The sequence below is a fragment of the Antechinus flavipes genome, chromosome 2 (genome assembly GCF_016432865.1).
Source record: "Antechinus flavipes isolate AdamAnt ecotype Samford, QLD, Australia chromosome 2, AdamAnt_v2, whole genome shotgun sequence".
NCBI lineage: Eukaryota > Metazoa > Chordata > Mammalia > Dasyuromorphia > Dasyuridae > Antechinus > Antechinus flavipes.
Window position 1 is genome coordinate 110,752,675 of NC_067399.1, and position 19,887 is coordinate 110,772,561.

The 19,887-nt window shown below is 31.4% G+C and overlaps 1 protein-coding gene across 2 annotated transcripts in view; it reads right to left on the reverse strand.

Annotated features, from left to right (window-relative positions):
• The window catches only part of USP34 (ubiquitin specific peptidase 34), a 271,113-nt gene that overhangs the window by 22,935 nt on the left and 228,291 nt on the right, over positions 1 to 19,887 (reverse strand). For both annotated transcript variants that reach the window (XM_051975344.1, XM_051975343.1), the window contains exons 60-68: positions 16,859 to 17,027; positions 16,653 to 16,727; positions 13,915 to 14,066; positions 13,363 to 13,411; positions 13,164 to 13,268; positions 13,024 to 13,068; positions 6,120 to 6,224; positions 5,412 to 5,559; positions 3,589 to 4,223 (exon numbers count right to left, since the gene is read on the reverse strand). In XM_051975344.1, coding sequence (XP_051831304.1) covers positions 3,589 to 4,223; positions 5,412 to 5,559; positions 6,120 to 6,224; positions 13,024 to 13,068; positions 13,164 to 13,268; positions 13,363 to 13,411; positions 13,915 to 14,066; positions 16,653 to 16,727; positions 16,859 to 17,027 — 1,483 coding nt within the window. The remainder of the gene's footprint in view (positions 1 to 3,588; positions 4,224 to 5,411; positions 5,560 to 6,119; positions 6,225 to 13,023; positions 13,069 to 13,163; positions 13,269 to 13,362; positions 13,412 to 13,914; positions 14,067 to 16,652; positions 16,728 to 16,858; positions 17,028 to 19,887) is intronic.

Below are 19,887 nucleotides of genomic sequence, written 5' to 3' on the forward strand. Positions count from 1 at the left end.
AGGGACATTTGGATATTTATAATATCACTTGCAGGCCACACGAAATTATCAACTTATAGAACTCAAGCAATGAGAAATTGTTACACGTAGCTTTTAGTTCATCATTGCATGTGGCTGTCTTAGCGAATGATTTCGTGGGCTTTATATAACCTGCAGACTCTAGACACTCCCCACCTCTGATTTAGGGTGATATCATAAATAAATTAGGAGAACAAGGAATAATTTATGTGTTAGCTCTACAAGGAAGAGAAGAATTCATGAACAAGAAAGAGACCATAACAAAATGAAACCATTTTTGTACCAAGTATATCTTTTTTTCAAATGCATAGAGAACTGGGTCACTTTTCTAAGAATACAAGTCATTTCCCAACTATTAAGTGCTCAAAAGATATAAGCAAACAGTTTTCAGATGAGAAAATTAAAGCTATTTATAGTCACATAGTCACATGAATAAATACTTTAAATTTGATGAGGGAAATGCAAATTAAAACAACTCTGAGACACCCACTTCACACTGATCAGTTTGGCTAACATGACAGAAAAACGAAATGATAAATATTGGAGGGAATGCAAGTAAATGAGGACATTAACACACTATTGGTGAGGTTGTGAATTTATCTAACCATTGTGGAGAACAATTTAGAACCCTGCCCTACTTGCTATAAAAACTGTGCTCTCTGATCCAGCAATATCACTATGTCTTTTCTGGAAGAGATTTTTTAAATAAAAGGGAAAAGGACATATTGTACAGAAATATTTATTGCAGCTTTTTTTTTGTAGTAGCAAAATTGGAAATTGAAGGGATGCTTATCAAATGGGGAATGGCTGGATAAGTTGTGGTACATGATTGTACAAGATAAGCACAACCTGATTGCAGAAAAAACTGGAAACAATTACATAAACTAATACAATGTGAAATGAGCAGAACCAGGAAAATGTTATACACAGTAACAGCAATACTGCATGATGAAGAACTGTTTATGACTTAGCTATTCTCAACAATACAATGATCCAAGATAATCCCAAATTGCTCATAATAAAACAAGCTATCCATCTTCAGAGAAAGAACCGATAGATTCTCAATGCAGATTTAAGTATATTATTTTTCACATTTCTTTCCCCTGTTTTGGTCACTGTCTCTTCACAACATGACTTTCAAACAACATGGAAATATTTCATGATTGCATGAATTATATCAAATTACATACTATGTTAGGGAAGGGGGCAAAGGAAAGGGAAAAAATTTGGAACTCAAAAATTTTAAAAGTGAATATTTAAAACTGTCTACATGTAATGGGGGGAAATCAGTTATTATTAAAAAAACAAAACCAAAAAAGAACTATGGTTTTCCTGATGAAAAGAGCAAAAATGAAGAGACCCTATATAATATTCAAACATAGGACTCAAGAGAAGTAGACAATGATAAAAGAGTGAGAAACTGGTTAAGATACTTATACTTCAATTGGGGAGATGATACATGTCACTTCTTAAAAGTTTATTAACGCCAGAGGTCTTAGAAAGAGTTCACAGGAAGACCAAAAAAAGAAAATAACAAATGCTGAAAAAAAGATGTGAGAAAATAGATATATGAGTACACTTTGGCAGAACTATGAGCTAATCCACCTGAAGAACAATTTGGAAATGTGCCCAAAGAGTCATAAAACTCTGAATATACTCTAACCCAGGAAATTTGTATCTCAAACAGAGCAAAGAAAAAAGAAAAGAACCTGCATGTACAAAAATATTTATGACAACTTTTTGTAGTGGCAACTGGAAATTGAGGGGATGCCTATCAGTTGGGGAATGGTTAGACAAATTGTGATATATGGATTATTGTGCTATAAGAAATGAAGAGCAGGGTGATTTCTGAAAAATCTGGGAGAACAATCAAAGACAACAAATGTGGTTGTTAATCTGGGGAAGGGATCTTTTCATTTTATACCATATACTCCAGTGAATTCCAGATGCTTGAGACATGAACACAACCACCCCACTCCTATTTTAAATAGGGAAGAAAACATAATAAAATATTCATTATAATTTGTGAAGGTGAGATTAATTCTTTCACTTCAACAAACAGAAGGTAATTCATTCCATAAGGCTACAATTGACAGACTTGACATCATAAAAATGAAAATTCCTTAAAACAAAACAAAAAAAGAAAATTCCCTTAAAACAAAAAATAATTACATTATAAGAAATTGGGGAAAATATAAATTACAAATAAACCTTGACATACAAAGAACTGTTAAAGTGTCACAGTATCAATTCCATTATAAGGTCATTTCAAGAGAGGAAACAAATAATAAAAATTTGAAAAAAATGCTTATCTTCACAAGATGAAAATTGTAATTTAGATGTTGTTTTAATTTGTTTTACCATTTCACACCATTAAAATGGCCCAAAATAACTAAAAAACAATGAAACTAAATACTAGTGAGGGAACAGATTTAATTTTCAAGGACCTAGCTTTCTAATACAGTGACAGAACATGTACACAAATGAAAGAAAGGACATGGTAGTGGGAAAAGGCAGAGCACTCTAGGCAAGCAAAAAGGGATATGGTTCAGAGAAGATAAACATAAATTCAAAATAAATTTTAAGAAAATAAAGCTCTCAGTTCAGCATCATCAACGTGTATCTTTAGGTCACTGAATTAAAATGACTGAATTTAACCAAGTTTTATAAATAAAGACCTAACACTGCCAGTAATCCTATTTTTTTCCTTATGTGATGGTATGATATATTAAAAGAATAAACTGATTTTTTAATTGCAAAGCCTGGATTCATGTTCAAGGTTCTTCACTGCATTTTTACACGCATATGTATGCATACACATGCACGCACTCACGCACAAGGGCCGCTCTCAAAGCATTATTGCCTTACAGAAATATTTATTGCATCTTTTTTTGTAGCAGCAAAGAATTGGAAATTGAGGGGATGCCTATCAAATGGGGAATGGCTAGACAAGTTGTGATATGATTGTAATAGAAGATATTAGATCAAAACAGAATAATGTATTATATAAAAACAGTACTTAAAGTGCTTATAATATTCAGTGTAATAGTTTCCTAATTTGACTGAAAAAAAAAATGCTGTAATAGCCTAATTATCTATATAAAAAAATAAGACAGCTTAACTTTTTTCACTACTTAATTTCTTCTTTTTCTCATTTTTTTTAAGTCTGAGAGCTTTAAAAAAATCCATTCTGCAGATGATCCACATCAATCCCTATACAATGTTCACTAAAATTTCACTTATATTACAGACAAATAATATTACAAAGTAGTAAACATAAGGATTTAACTACTACTGTTATTCTTCCCTTGGGTATTGCTAGCAAAGCTTGCATTGGACTATTAAGTTATTATTTAAGAAAATATAATGGAAACTAGTTTACTAAAACCAAAGGCAACAAAAGTAAGTGATATCTATTTCATAATTGATCAGATCAGAATGTTACGAGATATGTTTATTTACGTAAACAATTCCTTTTAAAGAATCCAGAAATGAGACATCAAAATATTATAGTTGTGTGACATACAGACTTTAAATTTGAAAACATAGGCAGAGAACCAGTTTACTTACTCCAGGGTACTGGCTAGCATGTGGTGTAAGATTCTTAAAGGCCCACTGAATATTCTGATGAGATGCTAGCTGTCTGGTAAATGCAGGCGATTGCTCACAGCAGAGCCTCAAAATGCCATAGTAGGCAGGCAGCATCCCACGGTTAAAAAGCACCACATCCTGATCATCATGGTCAGCAAGGATGTAATTGAAGGCAATGTTCTTGGTTACCACTGGGTTCTGCACAATAAGGCGGACGTTCTCTGGACAGTCAACACATACATTGTACCAAAAAGAAAGCAAAGCTTGCTTATTGTGGTTGGTGGCTATTGCTGGCTCAGAGAGTTTAGGTTGGAAAAGATTCCACAAGTCCATGAAATATGTGGAAAACATAAGCTTCTCTGTTTTGGAAATGAGACAATATGTCATGAAACTAAAATAGGGAACCAACTTGGTGGTGCCATGAACAGCAGCATCAACATAAAGTTTGGCTCTGGAAAGTAAACCAAGAAGTACATTGTAGACCTGATGCAGAACTACTGTGGTATCTGGACTGAGTGGTAAGTCACGTGTCGGGATGTGCAAAGACCTTGTTGAGCGGAACATTTGACGGAATGAATTGCTTGGAATTAAAGATACCAGAAGATAAGCTGCAGCTAAAAGACAGAAAGCAAAATGTTAGAGCCTCACCAAATCTATCATGATGACACCAAAAATTACAAGAGTAAAAAAAGAAGCAAAACAAATTATGGTTTCACTTCACAAATATTAAAATGGTTATTGAGGGACACAATGGAACATAACACTTAAAATATTTTTTGTCCCCATAGGTTCAATGTGATTAGATACCTTTCTTTATGGCATTACTGTTATTCATGCATTGTCAATAATAATATTGACAAAAGTAGGAAAATGGGGAAGCAACTTTGGCCAGAAGGCTAGTCATGCTCAATGGGAAAAGGTAAACTTTAGTTTATAACTCAGTTTTTCCAAGTCTAGTAGAGGCTGCAGGGAAAGGGAAAGAGTCCATGAATTTCAAAAAAAAAAATTCTGATAACATTTCCTCATAATTATTTTAATTATACTTAATTATAATAGGTTTCCTTTGTCATCCTGTATACTTTTTATTTTAGGCATTTAACATTATTCTGAGAAGGGGTCCAAAGGCTTTCTATTACCAAAAGGATATATGACTCAAAATAGTGAAGAACCCTGATCCACTATTTCAATTTGACTCCCCTTATTCACAAAATCTTAGGGAAGTAGAAATAATCTAATCAAATATTCCAACCATGGGATCCCTTGAATAACCTTGAAAGACAATCATGCATGGACTAATGAAATATTTTAAATGATGTTAATCTTATATAAGAAAGCTGTTCAATGATGGTCAGTAATGATTTCTTAAAATTGTATATAAATTAAACTCTCTGTAACTCACACATTTGCTGTATTTTATAATGTAGAACATTATATAGATAAATAGATACACATATAATGTAGAGCTATAATGTAGCTAGTATGTCAACACTTTCCTTCTTTAAGCTCATTATCTCTAGTTTCTTCAAGTACTTTTTATATGACATGGGTTCTAGACTGCATTCCTTCTCTTACAGCATGATCAATGCATAATAAGTACATAATAAATGTTAATAAATGCTTCTCTTTCTCCTTTCATCTTTCCGTTCTTCATTATGGTCATATTTCTCCATTAAAAAACCTCTACACCTATTTAACCTTAAAGAGAATAGTTTCAAGTATTTGCAAAATGGTATCTATGTCCAATACTCTTGGTACATTTCCACAAATCCATCTTTTGCTAGTTAGACAAATTTCTAACTTACAAGTTCTGACTCGAGGATAATTATGTGCCAAAAGAAAACGCTCAACCCAATTTTCCATATTCTGGAGCACCCAACTATGTGCCAATTTATTGCGGGGTGTCTGTACTGCCAACCAATCAAGACATTGAGAAGGGTTATATTCAATCACCTATAAACAAAGTGAAAGAAAAACAGTATTAAGCAAGTTTAAAGAAAAGGTTACAAATTAATGTATGTAATATATATCATATAATATGATACATTATAAATCATAATATATATGATACAAAGCATTAGATTTTTTATTTGCTTCTATTTGTACCTGTACACATTTAAAAACAAGATTACTAAATAGGACAGATTTGAAGGCATTCTTACCTGGATTTTTTTTTTTTTTAAAGCATGAAATGAAGAATTTCTCATCTCTCATTTGACAGGTGAATAAATTACCAGGTATTAAATAATAAAAGAAGAAACAAACTGGAAGACTAGTTGGATAAACTTTTTTATGCTTGTGGCTAGGGGAAAGAAACATCATCAGAGAAACCATATTCTTTGAAGCCATTAATAAAATGGCACTGACTTCTGTTTCACGGTTCTATCTCCATTCCTAGCCCAGAAACTGTTCATCCATTTTAGGTTCATCAATTAAAATATGGAATAATTTTAAATGAATTATAAAAGTCAATTGACTGAAAAAAATATGAAAAACTAAAACATTTTACATACCTCCCATATCCGTTGAAGAATATAAGATGCAAATGGTGGCATTCCTGGAGGCCCACCAGCAAACTCCATTAACATAGTTAATAATTTAAAGAAAGGGTTGGCAGCCTGTAACACACACACAATAAAACCTATACATTTTTATTTATAAAAGTTATTATGCAAAAAACCCAAATAACACAATAAATGTACAGTTAAAAATTAAATAAGAATATATGCAACGTATCTGCATTAGCACATACACATAAATATGTGTGTATACATATACATTGTATATTTACAAATAAAAATAAAAATAGATTAACTGTTCCCTCTAAATCCCCTTCCATTGTGATTTAATTCATCTCTATATGTACTTGCAGCACCAGGAGAGTGCCTTATGCATAAGTTATTTTTTTGTGAAGAAATGACAGATTTGGACTTATAATTACATTTTTGCTGCAAGTGTTCCTACCCAATGAAGCTTGGGAACCCTTTTCACAACTTATTGTTTTAGAGAGCTGCCTGTAGCACTGATAGAAAGAAACGGACATTTAAAAAATGCCCTACTAATGGTTAAACAGTTAGTACATAGCTATAGACATAATTCCCTTCCCTGTTGGGGCTAAATTCCTTCAGGAAGCAATTTACAATTAGTGCTTCAATTCTGCAACTTATTCTTTTTAAAACCCTCTTTAGACAGGCTTTGAAACATCTATCTTCAGTTACTAATGACATCTTAATTGCCAAATTTAATGGTCTCTTTTCATGCCTCATCTTCTACCTCTCAAAAACCTCTATTACTAGTTACCACTCTTGTTCTTGACAGTCTATTTTCTCTAGGTTTTATAAACTCTATCTTCGGGTTTCCTACTATCTATGTGATCCCTCCTCTTCAGTTTCTTTTACTGGATCTTCATCCAGGTCACATCCAATAACTGTGAGTATCCTCCAAATCTCTGTCCTGGACCCTCTTCTCTTCACTCATTAAACTGTTTCATTGTAATCCCATCAATTCCATGGATATAATTATCTCTATGCAGATGATTCTTTTTTTTTTTAAATTAAGGTTTTATTTTATGGAATAAAATAAACATTTCCATAACAAAGTGTAATAAAAAAAGATGATTGCACATGAAACTGCCAATCTATTATGAACTTGCTTTTTCTTTTAAATATAAAGTTATCAAGTAAATTTCTTTCCTTCTTATTCAGATATTGTTTTAAGAACAACTTTGAAAGAAATCTTATTGACAATTATAATTATCCAAATGACATGTGAAAGAAGATGCTATCTGCATCCAGAGAAAGAACTGAAAAACATAAGTACATACATAATGATTTTACACACACACACATCTAATGGTATACAGATGATTCTCAGATTTATTCATCCAGATTTAACTTCTTTCTTGATTTTCAATCTTGCATCTCCAAATACCTAAGGGACATCTAAAACTGGGTATCCTGTGGAGATCTTAAACTGAATATACAAAACTACTTGCTTTCTTTCTCACCAAATTCTCCCTTTTCCCTAATTTCCATGTTGCTGCATAGGGCATCTCCTAATCATTCCCACTCAAAATCTAAGGGGTTATCCTCAAGTCACTCTTTTCTTGCCCCAAATGTTGCCAAAGCCTGTCAATTTTACCTTAACAACCTATTATACTCTTAACTTACCTCCACTGACACTCTGGTACAAACCCTCATCAACTCATGCTTTGACTATTGCATTAGCTCTCTAATTGGTCTTCCTGCCTCAAGGCTCTATCTACCTATGCTAGTACTAAAACAATCTTCTTAACATATAGGTTTGACTATATGATCTCTGCATCCCTCCCAAAACCAACTCCCACCCAAACGTCAATAGTTCTCTATCACCTTCAGGATCAAATATAAAATCCGTTTGGCTTTTAAAGCTCTTCATAACCTGACCCTTTCCTACCTTTCCATATACTTTATGATCCAGTGATACTGGTCTTCTTGATATTCCTCTTACACCACATTCTATCTCCCTACTCAGAGCGCGTAGTCCATCAGTCCATCAACAAGCATTTATTAAGCACTTACTATATGCCAGGCACTGTGCTAAATGTTGGAGATACAATTTCATTAGCAATGTATGATGGTACCTTTTCTCCACAAATCTGTCAGCACTGAATTTTGTTACTTGTTATTTTAAAAAAATTGACAGATACGAATTGGCACATGAAAATTTCTTTAATTAGCATTTTTCTGATTATCGAAAAGGATGAATATTTCTTGAATTTTTTTATTTACAACATGAACCACTTTTCTGCAAATTTTATTGCTAATTTCTTCTATTTAGCAGTCTGAAATTTGTATTATCCACAACTGATAGAAATATATTCCCTTTCCTCTTGATTTCAAAGTTATCTTATATTTAATTTTGTGACAGAAAAAAGCTTTGTTTTATATAGGAAGAGATAAGAAGCTAACTTTTTTCTTCCACAATGTTTGTCAATTTCCCAAATTAATTAATCATTTTTACCTTTCAATCTAAAATTTCAAAGATTAATACATGTTGTAATTTCTAGTATTCAAATTTCTATTCTCTTTCTTTTGTCTACAGAAAGATAGGTGGCACAATGAATAGGCCATTGAACCTGAAGTCAGTAAGAGTTCAAATTTACCCCCAAACATTTACTAGCTGTGTGACCCTAGGCAAACCACCTAACGCTGTCTGCCTCAGTTTCCTCAAAATGTAAAAAACGAATACACCCACTTTCCCAAATATGTTGTGAAGATCTAATAATTTAATATTTATCAAATGCTTTGTGAACCCTAAAACACTGTATAGAATCTAGTTCTTATTATAACTGTATTTTTTTTTTTTGGACTTCTTCCTAGATGGCATACAGGTCTCAACAAGAAATTAGATTATTTTAAGGCCAAGAGTTTTGTCTATATATTCAAATTAACCTTTAATGTTTTTGATCTCTTATTTAATCATGTAATACATTATGCTATAATTTTATCCAGTTCTAAAAAGAAAGCCAAAAGGTATTTTATTAAAATTTTTTTAAACTTACAAATTAGTTTAGAATATACTGTCATTTTTACTTATCCACAAACATGGTTAAGTAATTATTATCAATTATTTAGATTTTTGGTTTTATCATCATTTAAAACACAATGTGTTTGTATAAAATTAAGGATGACATTTTGTATTGTTATACATAGAATTGAAAAAAAATTTTCTTGGCCTATATTTGTAGCATGATGTTTGTAACTGATTTTGTGGGTTTATATCCTATATTCTGTAACTTTGGTGACCACAATTATTTGAGTTAAATTTTTAATTTTTGTTAACATTGATAAATAGTACTGGACTTAAAGTTGGAATAATATGAATTTAAATTCTGGTTTTGATATTTATGAACTGTGTAAGCATGAGCAAGTCACTTACTTTCTCTGAGTTTAAGTTTTCTACAGTGTAAACTGAGATAATTATATTTGATTTACCCACTGATCTCAAAGTATTGATATGAGGATCAAATGAAATAACGTAGTCAAAATGCTTGGCAAAACAAAATTGACCAAAAGAGAGTATTTTTCAAAAAAACCTAAAAGCCTCATTTATGTTAAACATCCTAAAAAGCATCAGCATGGAAGAATCATTCTTTAATAATATAAAGAGCATATTATATACACGAATTAAAAGAGGAACACACTTTTTTTTTTTTTTTGACACAGCTAGGAATTTTGATTATAGTATTGAGAAAAATTTTAAAGTATTAACACTAGCAAAAATGAAACATTTATTGATGATTTAATAATGCTTGGAAAACTTCAGAGAATTGCAAATAATTAAGATTAAAAAATAGCTATAACAGCATGGAAAATAGGATGGAGTCACAATTGAAAGAAGATTGTCTGAAGTAACTGAGCCAGGAAAAATTGGTAGCACAGAGGCAACAGGCAAAAAGATAAAAATAAAAGTGGGATGAACTTTGGCAGAGAAGAGAAACATGAAAGAAGGCTACTAATACCTACATATATTTCAACAGAGAAGATTCAGACTAAAAGTACTTTAGTGCATCCATTTTTCAAGAATTGAAATGATAAAAGGTATATACTGTTATCTTAGCCTTCTTATGCTTGTCCATTAAAGAGACACTGTATTATTGTTTATTCCACTTGTTTATTCCAATGTTTCCATTAACATAAATTTTTCCTTCAACTATAAGAAGCTGGGGTAACCATACAAAAATTTTTTTTAAAATTAGGGCAGAAAGACAAACTTTTGCCTAAGTGTTAAGAATTTTCCTAAGTGAGAGCTCTAAGCTATCATGATTCTACTATAACCTTTCATTTAACATAATAAACAGATAAAATATGAGTTTCAATATAAAATGGGACCACCAGATCTGTTACTTCATAATACTAGCTCTAATAATATAGAAAACAGCTGTATATGGAGTGCTTAGAAATTGTGATTAGCCCACATTTATTATGTAGCCAATATTTGAACTTGAAAGTAGGTATTCATAAAAATTTATTCCACTGGTTTCTGTATTCTTCAAATTTCTTTTTTCTGACTCAAACCCATCACTTAATTGAAACTATTTGTTTTAAGACTGCCAATGATCACTTAATTGATACAAAGAATAGCTTTTTCCCAGTTCTCATTCTTCCTGACCTTTCTGCAGCATTAGGCACTGTTGACAGGCACTGTTCCCCCACTCCCACCTAATCTTTCTTCTATGGGTTTTTGGGATACTTGTTTGTTCTTATTCTGATTACTCCTTCAAAGTCTCCATTATTCACATTACATTGCTAGCATGAACCCCGGGGATCTGTTCAGGGACCTCTCCTCTCTATACTTGTCTTGATAAGTCTCATCAGGTCTCCTTTTTCTATGAAGACCATTTCTCTATCTACATATATAGATCTCTACTCTCCAGGACTCTTAGTCCCATAACACCAACTTCCTGCTGAACATATTCACTTGGATTTCCCATAGGTGATCCAAAGTCAAATTGTCCAATACAGACAATAGTATTTTTCCCTTTAAATTTATTTCGCCTTATTTCTATATAACACACCACCACTTTTTTAGTTACCCAGAATCTCAACTGAAAAGTCAAAGAACAATCATTTATTTATCCTCCCCATCTATAAACAATCTACTGTCAAGCCTTGTTGATTTTACTTCTACATCTCTTCTCACCATTGCCTTTTCTTCACTCCCATGGTCACAATGATAGTTTAAAACCTGATGCCCTCTCACGTGGATATTATAGCTTCCCACTTGGTCTCTCTGCTCTCTATTCTCCACATAGTTGTAAAACTGATACTTGTAAAACACAGGTCAGACCACAGGACTTTCTTGTTCAGGAAGCTTTAATAGCTCCCTACTGCCTCTGGGATAAAATATAAATTCCATAGCATTTCAGAATCCACCTTCAACTCATTAGAAAATTTTTAGAATGTTTTCACATTAATTCTCCTCATTCTACATCATATAGCCAAACTGAATTTGTCCACATATGCTTAAAATATTAAGAATTAACATTTATAAAGTGTTTTAAAATTGCAAAGTATTTTCTTTAAATAATAATTTCTATAAATAATGGAATTCATGCAGTACTTTAAAGATTTGAAGAATACTTTACAAATATTATGTCCTTTTATCCTTACTACAACCTTGGGAGATAGATATATTGTTATTATTCCCATTTTACAGATGAGTTCGAAATTAAGGGAGTATCCTCGGTGACAAAGCTAGTAAACATCTAAGTTTGTATTTGAATTTGAGTCTTCTAGCAAGTCTATTGCTCTTATCTACTTTACTACTTAGCTATATTATTTCATTTCATCCTCATAAATAAATCTGTGAGACAGATATCATTATCCTCATTTTACAGATGAGGAGCCTCAGGCCATGTAGATTAAGTATCTTTTCTAGAGTCACAGAGTTATTAATGGCAGAGGCAGAATTAGAGCTCAGGTCTTCCTTATTCCAAGTACAGCCATGTACTGATTATTTCCTTGATACTAAACTTCTGTTTTCCTGGTATAAATCTCAACTTGGTGGTGAATTGCTGCTGTATCGCTTTACTAATATGTTCTTTATTATTTTGGAAATCAACCCATTAATGCAAATGGTCTAAAATTGTCACTGCTATTGTTTGTCAGGTTTTAGAGTCAAAATAGCTGCTTTATTAAAAAGAAAAGTCCCAATGATTTAGCTTTTAATCCTTTTTATTTAGAAATAGTGTATGTAGTATAGATATTACTTATTCTTTGAATATTTCTTCAATTCTTCAGGATTCAGTAACACACAATGTAACTTTCTGTGCAATTAGTTTAAAGTCTGGAAAACTGTATCTGCAAATCAATCAAGGCAAGTACATACTCTGATCAATTTGAACTTTTCCTTTTATGTTTTAAAAAACCTCAAAACTCCAAACAACCTTATGAAATACTCTTCAATTTGATATACTGTCCTGACATAGTGTTTTATATAGAAGACAAGATACTCAGCATAAATAAAGATATGTGTTAAGAGCTTTGCAAGAGTCAATAAACTCAGTCCAGCATGTCATGGCAACTTTAACATTTTCACAGGCAATATTTATGAATTCTCTGTTATTATGTGATTTTAGTTAGCTTAACTACTTTGTTTCAAGGACAGCTCTAAACAATCTAGTTATTATGTGGATTAAAATGCATTGAAAAGAACAGTAGGAATAATAAAATAAGATTATTTAATAACTAGTATAAAAAGAGCTAATTTGGTTGATTAAAATTAATTTAGTGACAGTTTACTGCAATGCTAAAAATATAATAAGATTTATATACATATTTTTCTTTGAAAATAGTTTAGAAGATTTGTTTTGATGGCAGATCTAGTGATTATTGGAATTTTTTATTCATGCTTGTAAAATTACTTAGTACATACCTCAGGTGTCAGCTTTGCTATGGATGTGAAAAGCATGGAAATAATCTTAAAAAAAGAGAAAGAAAAATTTTCAAAATTTTCCTTAAAGCACTAAAAAATCTTCTCTATTCCTTTGTAAGCCTGTATTTCTAAGCACTTACGTGTTCTGCAAGTCGATTATTATATCGACAAAGGCTGAAAATCAGATTACAGGTTTGTCTTATATTGATTCCATCGCGAATATGTTGAAACAAGAAGGGAAATCCCTGTAAAAAGTAAAATTATAATTGTAAAAGCATTATTATTTGGGCCAAATATTCTATTTAAAATTCCCTTCAAATGTTTCAGAAATTACATTACCTTTCCACCTGTTAATGCTGCCATGTCATTCTGAGACAATGTTAAATGCCTAAAACAAAAAACAGATTGAAATGAATTCTCGTACACTAATCCACTACTACAGAACAATGACTATTTCTTTGAACTAGCACAGAGTTGCCTGAAAGCCATCCTGTAAAAAAAATCTCTGAAGATTCAGTTATTTTTTGTTTATTTTATATCTACATCAAGTTGTTTTTAAAATATTGAGCTCCCTAGAATGCTTAAAGAAATATGATTTGATACAGATAAAACTGAAACCTCCAGAATCAACTTGATTTTTGAACAGCAGGCCAAAACTGTCATTAAAATTATATAGTCATTGCTTGCCATCTAGGGGAGAGGGTAGAGAGAGGGAGGGGAAAAATCGGAACAGAAGCGAATGCAAGGGATAATGTTGTAAAAAAAATTATCCTGGCATGGGCTCTGTCAATAAAAAGTTATTATTTAAAAAAAAATTATATAGTCATGACTGACCAAAACATATTAAAGGAATTGGATCAAAAATAATTTAAGTGTGTCAAACTATTTTACCTTTCTGAGCGAGACTGTTCAACCAAAAGAGCAACTAAAGCTATCATCTTTTCAAGTGCAGCAGGCCTGTATTTTTCTTCTGCTAAAGACAGTATGTCTTCTTCTTCTTCTTCCTCTTCTCCTTCTTCTTCTGATAGCACTTCAACTTGAGGCTAAAGAATAAAAAGAGAACTCAGTTTCTGAATAGGGTTTATTTTATTTTCTGATGAAACACAAATTTAATTATTTCAACTAAAATAATATGGAAATTATAATAATATGAATATTAATAATATGAAATTAACAATTTCATATAGGACTTTGGTAGTGGTACAAACTCCCTTATAGATGGCACACTATAAAAATCCACTAAAGAATATCATACTAATGAATGCTTACTAAACAGTGAAATGGACTAAAACCATTCTGGAAAATAATTTGAAATTATGTTAAAAAAACCCTAATATATCCATATACTTTGATCTAAAAATTCTGTTGCTAGGCATATGACTTAAGGAAGTGAATGACAAGTCGAAAGGACCCACGTCCTTTTGAAAGGCTGAAAGTAGTCAACAAATGGACAAAAAAAATTAGTCATCAAATGGGGAAAGAACATACAACTTATGGCACATGGATAGAATATTACTGTAGTACCAGAGAAAATAAAATATAATGAATATAAAGAATCTTTGAGAAAAAAAAATCACAAAAACTAGTAAAAAATAGAACTAGAAAAACAAGGTGAATAAGGACTACAATAACAAATGAAAAGAATAAGAACAACAAAAAGAATAAGAAAAACAAAACAAATTCATGAGATTTGCCTTGAGAAGAGACATGAAAAGTCATCTCCCTATCTTCTTTAGTGAAACAGAAGACGACAGGGATGGAACAGTGCATACAATTTTAGAACTTTTTAATGAATTATTTACTTTTTCGGAGTTGTTTATTTCCTATCTCTTTTATTCTTTATTATTTCCACTCTATTTTCTTTTATGAATTGCCTTCTGGGAGGGTGAATGGTGATGTGTGCATGTGTGCACATACAAACTATGCTAAATGTGTATATGATTATTTTTATGTATGTTATTTAAGTATTCCCAATGCATTAAGAATGTATATGTGTGTATAAATTAGATAATATAAAAAACAAAAGATATCAATAAAAATTTATTATAAATTCAAGGCCAAAGGTCAAAGCCAAGATTAACTTGTAACAGCTTCATTTATATTTTAAAAAATTACAAATTTAATGGACAAGGTTTGTAAAGCCAAATTTAATTGCCACGGTACTGAGTATTTTCTTAGGATCATTAAGTATTTTGTTCCAATCTTCTTAGAACTAAGGCTTTTGGGGATAAAACTGATTAAGAATGACTGTGTTGGGCTTTAGAGAAAACAGCAATTTTTTTTTATGGTTTGATACAAAAAAGTAATTACTTGAAGTTTTCAAGTTGTATTCATAAGACAGGAGTTTCTTCAAACTAAGACCATTGTAGGATTGTTTTAATGCATCTGATTAATTAAAAAGTATATATTGATGTAAAAATAGTCCTCAAAAAATGGCACTTATAAATAGAACTAGGAAAAAATGTTGTTAAATTAGTGTATAAATGTACAAAATCATATAACTGAAGGAACCTTTTTCAATGGTCCACTCTTTTCACTTTAGACTTGCTATTTGGAATTTTAAAAGACTAAACAAGTATTAAGCAATTAATATAATTTGGCTTTTCGATACCCTCAGAGAAAAACGGTCAAAGATATGAACTGATCATTTGAAAGGGAAAAAATTACCAAGAACCATGAGAAATGCCTTAAATCACTAATAATTAAGAAAAATGAAGTTTAAAATATCATTATATCCCACACATCAATTAAATTGGCAAAGGTGACAAAAAAGTAAAGTGACAATTTTTGGAGAAGGTAGGAAAAGACAAGTTCAATAATACAACTGATGGTAGAACTGTAAATTTGTCCAGCCATTCTGGAAGGCAATTTTGGGATAGAGTTAAAAAAAAAAAAATCACTAAACTGCGTATGTTTTTTGATCCAACACTATCTTAACTAGTTTATTTACTAAACGGATCAAAGAAAGGGGCAAAAGATTCATAAGTATGAATATAGCAGCACATGTTATTTTAATAAAGAATTGTAACAGAAGTCCTTTTCCCTCAACTGGAAAATGGCCAAACAATTTTTGGAATACAAATATAATGGAATATTACTGAGACAGAAGAAAAAAATAACAATGGTTATTAAAAAAAACCTTGAGAATTTTATATGAACTGATGCACACTGTACTGAGCAGAACCAGAACTATTTGTACAATAATCACAACACAGTAAAGTAACTTAGGAAGAAAAAGACTTCTGATTAATGAACTAAGATTATAAAAGACTGATGATGAAGTCCACTTCCCATTCTTTGACAGAAGGTAGAGAATAAGGCCTATATTTATAGATGTAACTAATACAACATAAATTTCCTTTCCTAACAACACCTGCTAAACAAGAAGTCTTTTATTTCAGAAGAAAATTTTTAGAGGCAATTAAAATGATGGGAAAAAAAGGTAAAAAATAAATTATATTCAATTTTTCATAAACAATTCTCTTTTAATGACATCCTTTTCACATAGAAATGTGGATGATTTTCTAGTGCATAAAAAGAAGACATGGCTCTTTATTATTATGAATCTCAGAAACAAAAACTACTTGGTAAATGGTTTCTAACCTGAGAATAACAGACACTATACTTACATTTTCAGGCCCTTTGGTTCCCATGTAGAAATGTACCATTGTTGAAATAGCTTGCAATGAAAGCAAAAATTGGCTCTAGAAATAAAGATAAAAAGTTACTTGGACACAGGGAATATTAATGATGAATTCTTCAATATACACATTTACATATGTATAGGATTATTTTTAAGCACAAAATTTCTGAAGTGAACAAGAAATATCCTCACCTCTTCTTCACCCATTTTTGCGAATTCATAAAGGAAGGCGAAGTACTCAGTGAGATGTTTACTATGAGGCTTCACACCATGTTCCATAATCGATAACAAGGTCTTCACAAATCTAGTGACACAGGAACGGCTTCCTATATCTTCCACAGGACCATCCATATCATCTGACCTGAAACAATTTAACATGACTAAAATTGGTACAGGTGGGAGAACATCATGCTAGTGAGATAATATTTAAAATAAATTACACTTATGAATTTCACCTTTGTTATAGTGAAAACTAAAGTAAAGACATATATTATAGAATCTATGTGCTAAACAGGATATTAAAATCATTTGACTCCAATCTCCTGATCTAGTTTTGAGATTTTTCCTTACTGTTGAGTACGACCCAATGATTTTCTACTGGGTTCTGAGTTACAACCTAAGGTGTCTTTTCACTGCACTTAGGTGACCTTCAACTTTAATTCTTTAGATTAAAGCACTCCAGTACTTTATCCATACAGACTTCTTACCAGAAGACTATTAATAAGATAACTCTGTTTCAAAGGGAAGCTTGCTATCATTAAAAACACTGGATAATATCCCAAAGTTAATCTAGTTTATGCTCGTCCTATGGGCCCAGCTTATTGTCTATTTACTGTGCAGTGATTTCAAAGACATATATCATGATAGATCAATTCTGTGTGGATGTCCACCCAATTAAAACGACAGGCTCTCTACTGTGATTGATAAATCTCCAAATAAACTCCAAAGATGTGGGTTAAGGAATCATTCTTCAACAAAATCTGCTCAGAAGACTTCAAAGTAGTAGGACAGAAACTGGGAACAAGTCATACCATTAATTAGTGAAGGAAGGAAGAAAATACTATTCAAAAGTATAGCTAGAGAAAGAGCTTATGACTGACTACAAAAGATAAGGAGAGGATTATAGAAAATAAAATATAAAAGGTATCTTCTTATATTAAACCTTTATCAGAGAATTTCTTTCCCCCATAGTTAATGACTTTCTTTCTAATTTTAACTGTACTGACTTGTTTGTGCAAACCTTTCTAATTTTATGCATTCAAAATTTTGCTAATAAAACAACCAGACAAAAAACATCATTCTAAATCATTAATAATTAGAGAAATGTAAATTAAAAGTTTAAAATTCCATTAAGATTGACAAAGATGACAAATAAGGAAAGTGCTGATTGTCAGAAATGTGGTAGAAAGATAGATCCACTAACATATAGCTGGTAGGTATATATATTGATCTATCTATTCTGGAAAACAATTATGAACTTTCCTGACAAGGTTACTAAACTGTGTAAAACACAGACTCAATGATACCACTACTAGGCATTTTTTACCTCAACAGTATCAAAGAAAAAGGGAAAGGACCTATATATAGAAAAATATTTATAACTGCTCTTTTTATGTTGTCAAAGAAATGAAAATTAAAGAAGTGCCTAACATTTGGGTAATGAATAACTTATGGGATATGAATGCAATGGAATGCTACTGCACCATTACAAATGAAGGGTTGATTTCAGTGATGCAAAGAGAAGTGAGTTGAACCAGAACAAGCTATACAATCACAAAAATACCATCAAGAATAACAACTCTGAAAAATTTAATAAGAACTCTGATGAGGGCAATGTTCAGTCATAGTTCCAAAGGATCCATAAGGAATTAGGCTATCTAACTCCTGACATAGAAGCAAAGAATTTGGAGTTCAAAATTAGATGTACATTTTCAGATACAATCAAAGTAGAAATCTGTTTTGCTTTTCTATACATATTTATTAAAATGATAATCCCCCTCCCTGCCTTTTCTCAATGGGACAGAGATGTAAGGGGATCAGCAACACAGTTGCCAACTAACTAAATACCAGAAAAAAATGCCTAAAGTACTCAAAAAGAAAAGACGCAAGTAGCTGAAAATTCTATATTAAAACATACACTTAAAGGCAAAGCCAATTTAATATAAATAAAAAAAAGTTATCTTTAAGTTATATTTTGAATAAAAAATACTAATTAAATTTAGTTTGTTAAATTCAGACTTTCTTAAAAAAAAAAAAAGATTATATACTCCTTCAAATTGTCCTAATAATGAGAAAGTTCTTATGAGTTATAAATATCATCCTCTAATGTAGGAATGGAAACAAATAAACCTAAATAAATTAAGTCCCTTATAATTTCCCCTTCCTAATTACCTCCTTCTCCTAAGTCTTGTATTTAAAAATTAAATTTTTTATTCAGTTTTGGTCTTTTCATCAAGAATGCGTGAAAGTCCCCTATTTTATTGAATGTCCACTCTTTTTCCCAGAAGGATTATACTCAAGTTTTGCTGGGTGGGTGGTTCTTGTTGTAATCCTAGCTCCATTGGTCTCTTATGTTAATTTGCTGTGGTTCCAAAATATTTGAATTATTTCTTTCTGACTACTTCGTACAGCTTCTTCTTGACTTGAGAATTCCAGAATTTGGCTATAATATTCCTAGTAGTTTTCATCTCGAGACCTCTTTCAGGAGGCAATCAGTATATTTTTTTCAATTTCCATTTTACCCTCTGTTTTTAGAATATCAGGAAAACTGTCCTTGATAATTTTTTGAAAGACGGTGCCTAGGTTCTCTTTTGTGGACCATGGCTTTCAGATAAATTTTAAATTTTCTCGCCTGGATCAATTTTCCCAGGTCAATTGTTTTTCTATTAGAATATTTAACATTGTTTTCTATCTTTTCATTCTTTTGGTTTTCTTCTATTTGTTTCTTGATTTCTTATAAAGTCATTAACTTCCATTTGTCAATTCTAATTTTTAAATAATTATTTTTCTCAGTGAACTTTTGTATCTCCTTTTCCAATTGGTCACTTTTGCATTCTTCTCCTCAGTAGCTTTTTGTATTTGCTTTTTATATCACTTTTAATCACTTTCATTTCTCTTCCAAATTTTTCTCTCAAACCTCTCCCACTTGATTTTCAAAATCCCTTTTAAACTCTTTCATGTCCTGAGGTCAAATTTTATTTTTCCTGAAGCCTTTAACTTTG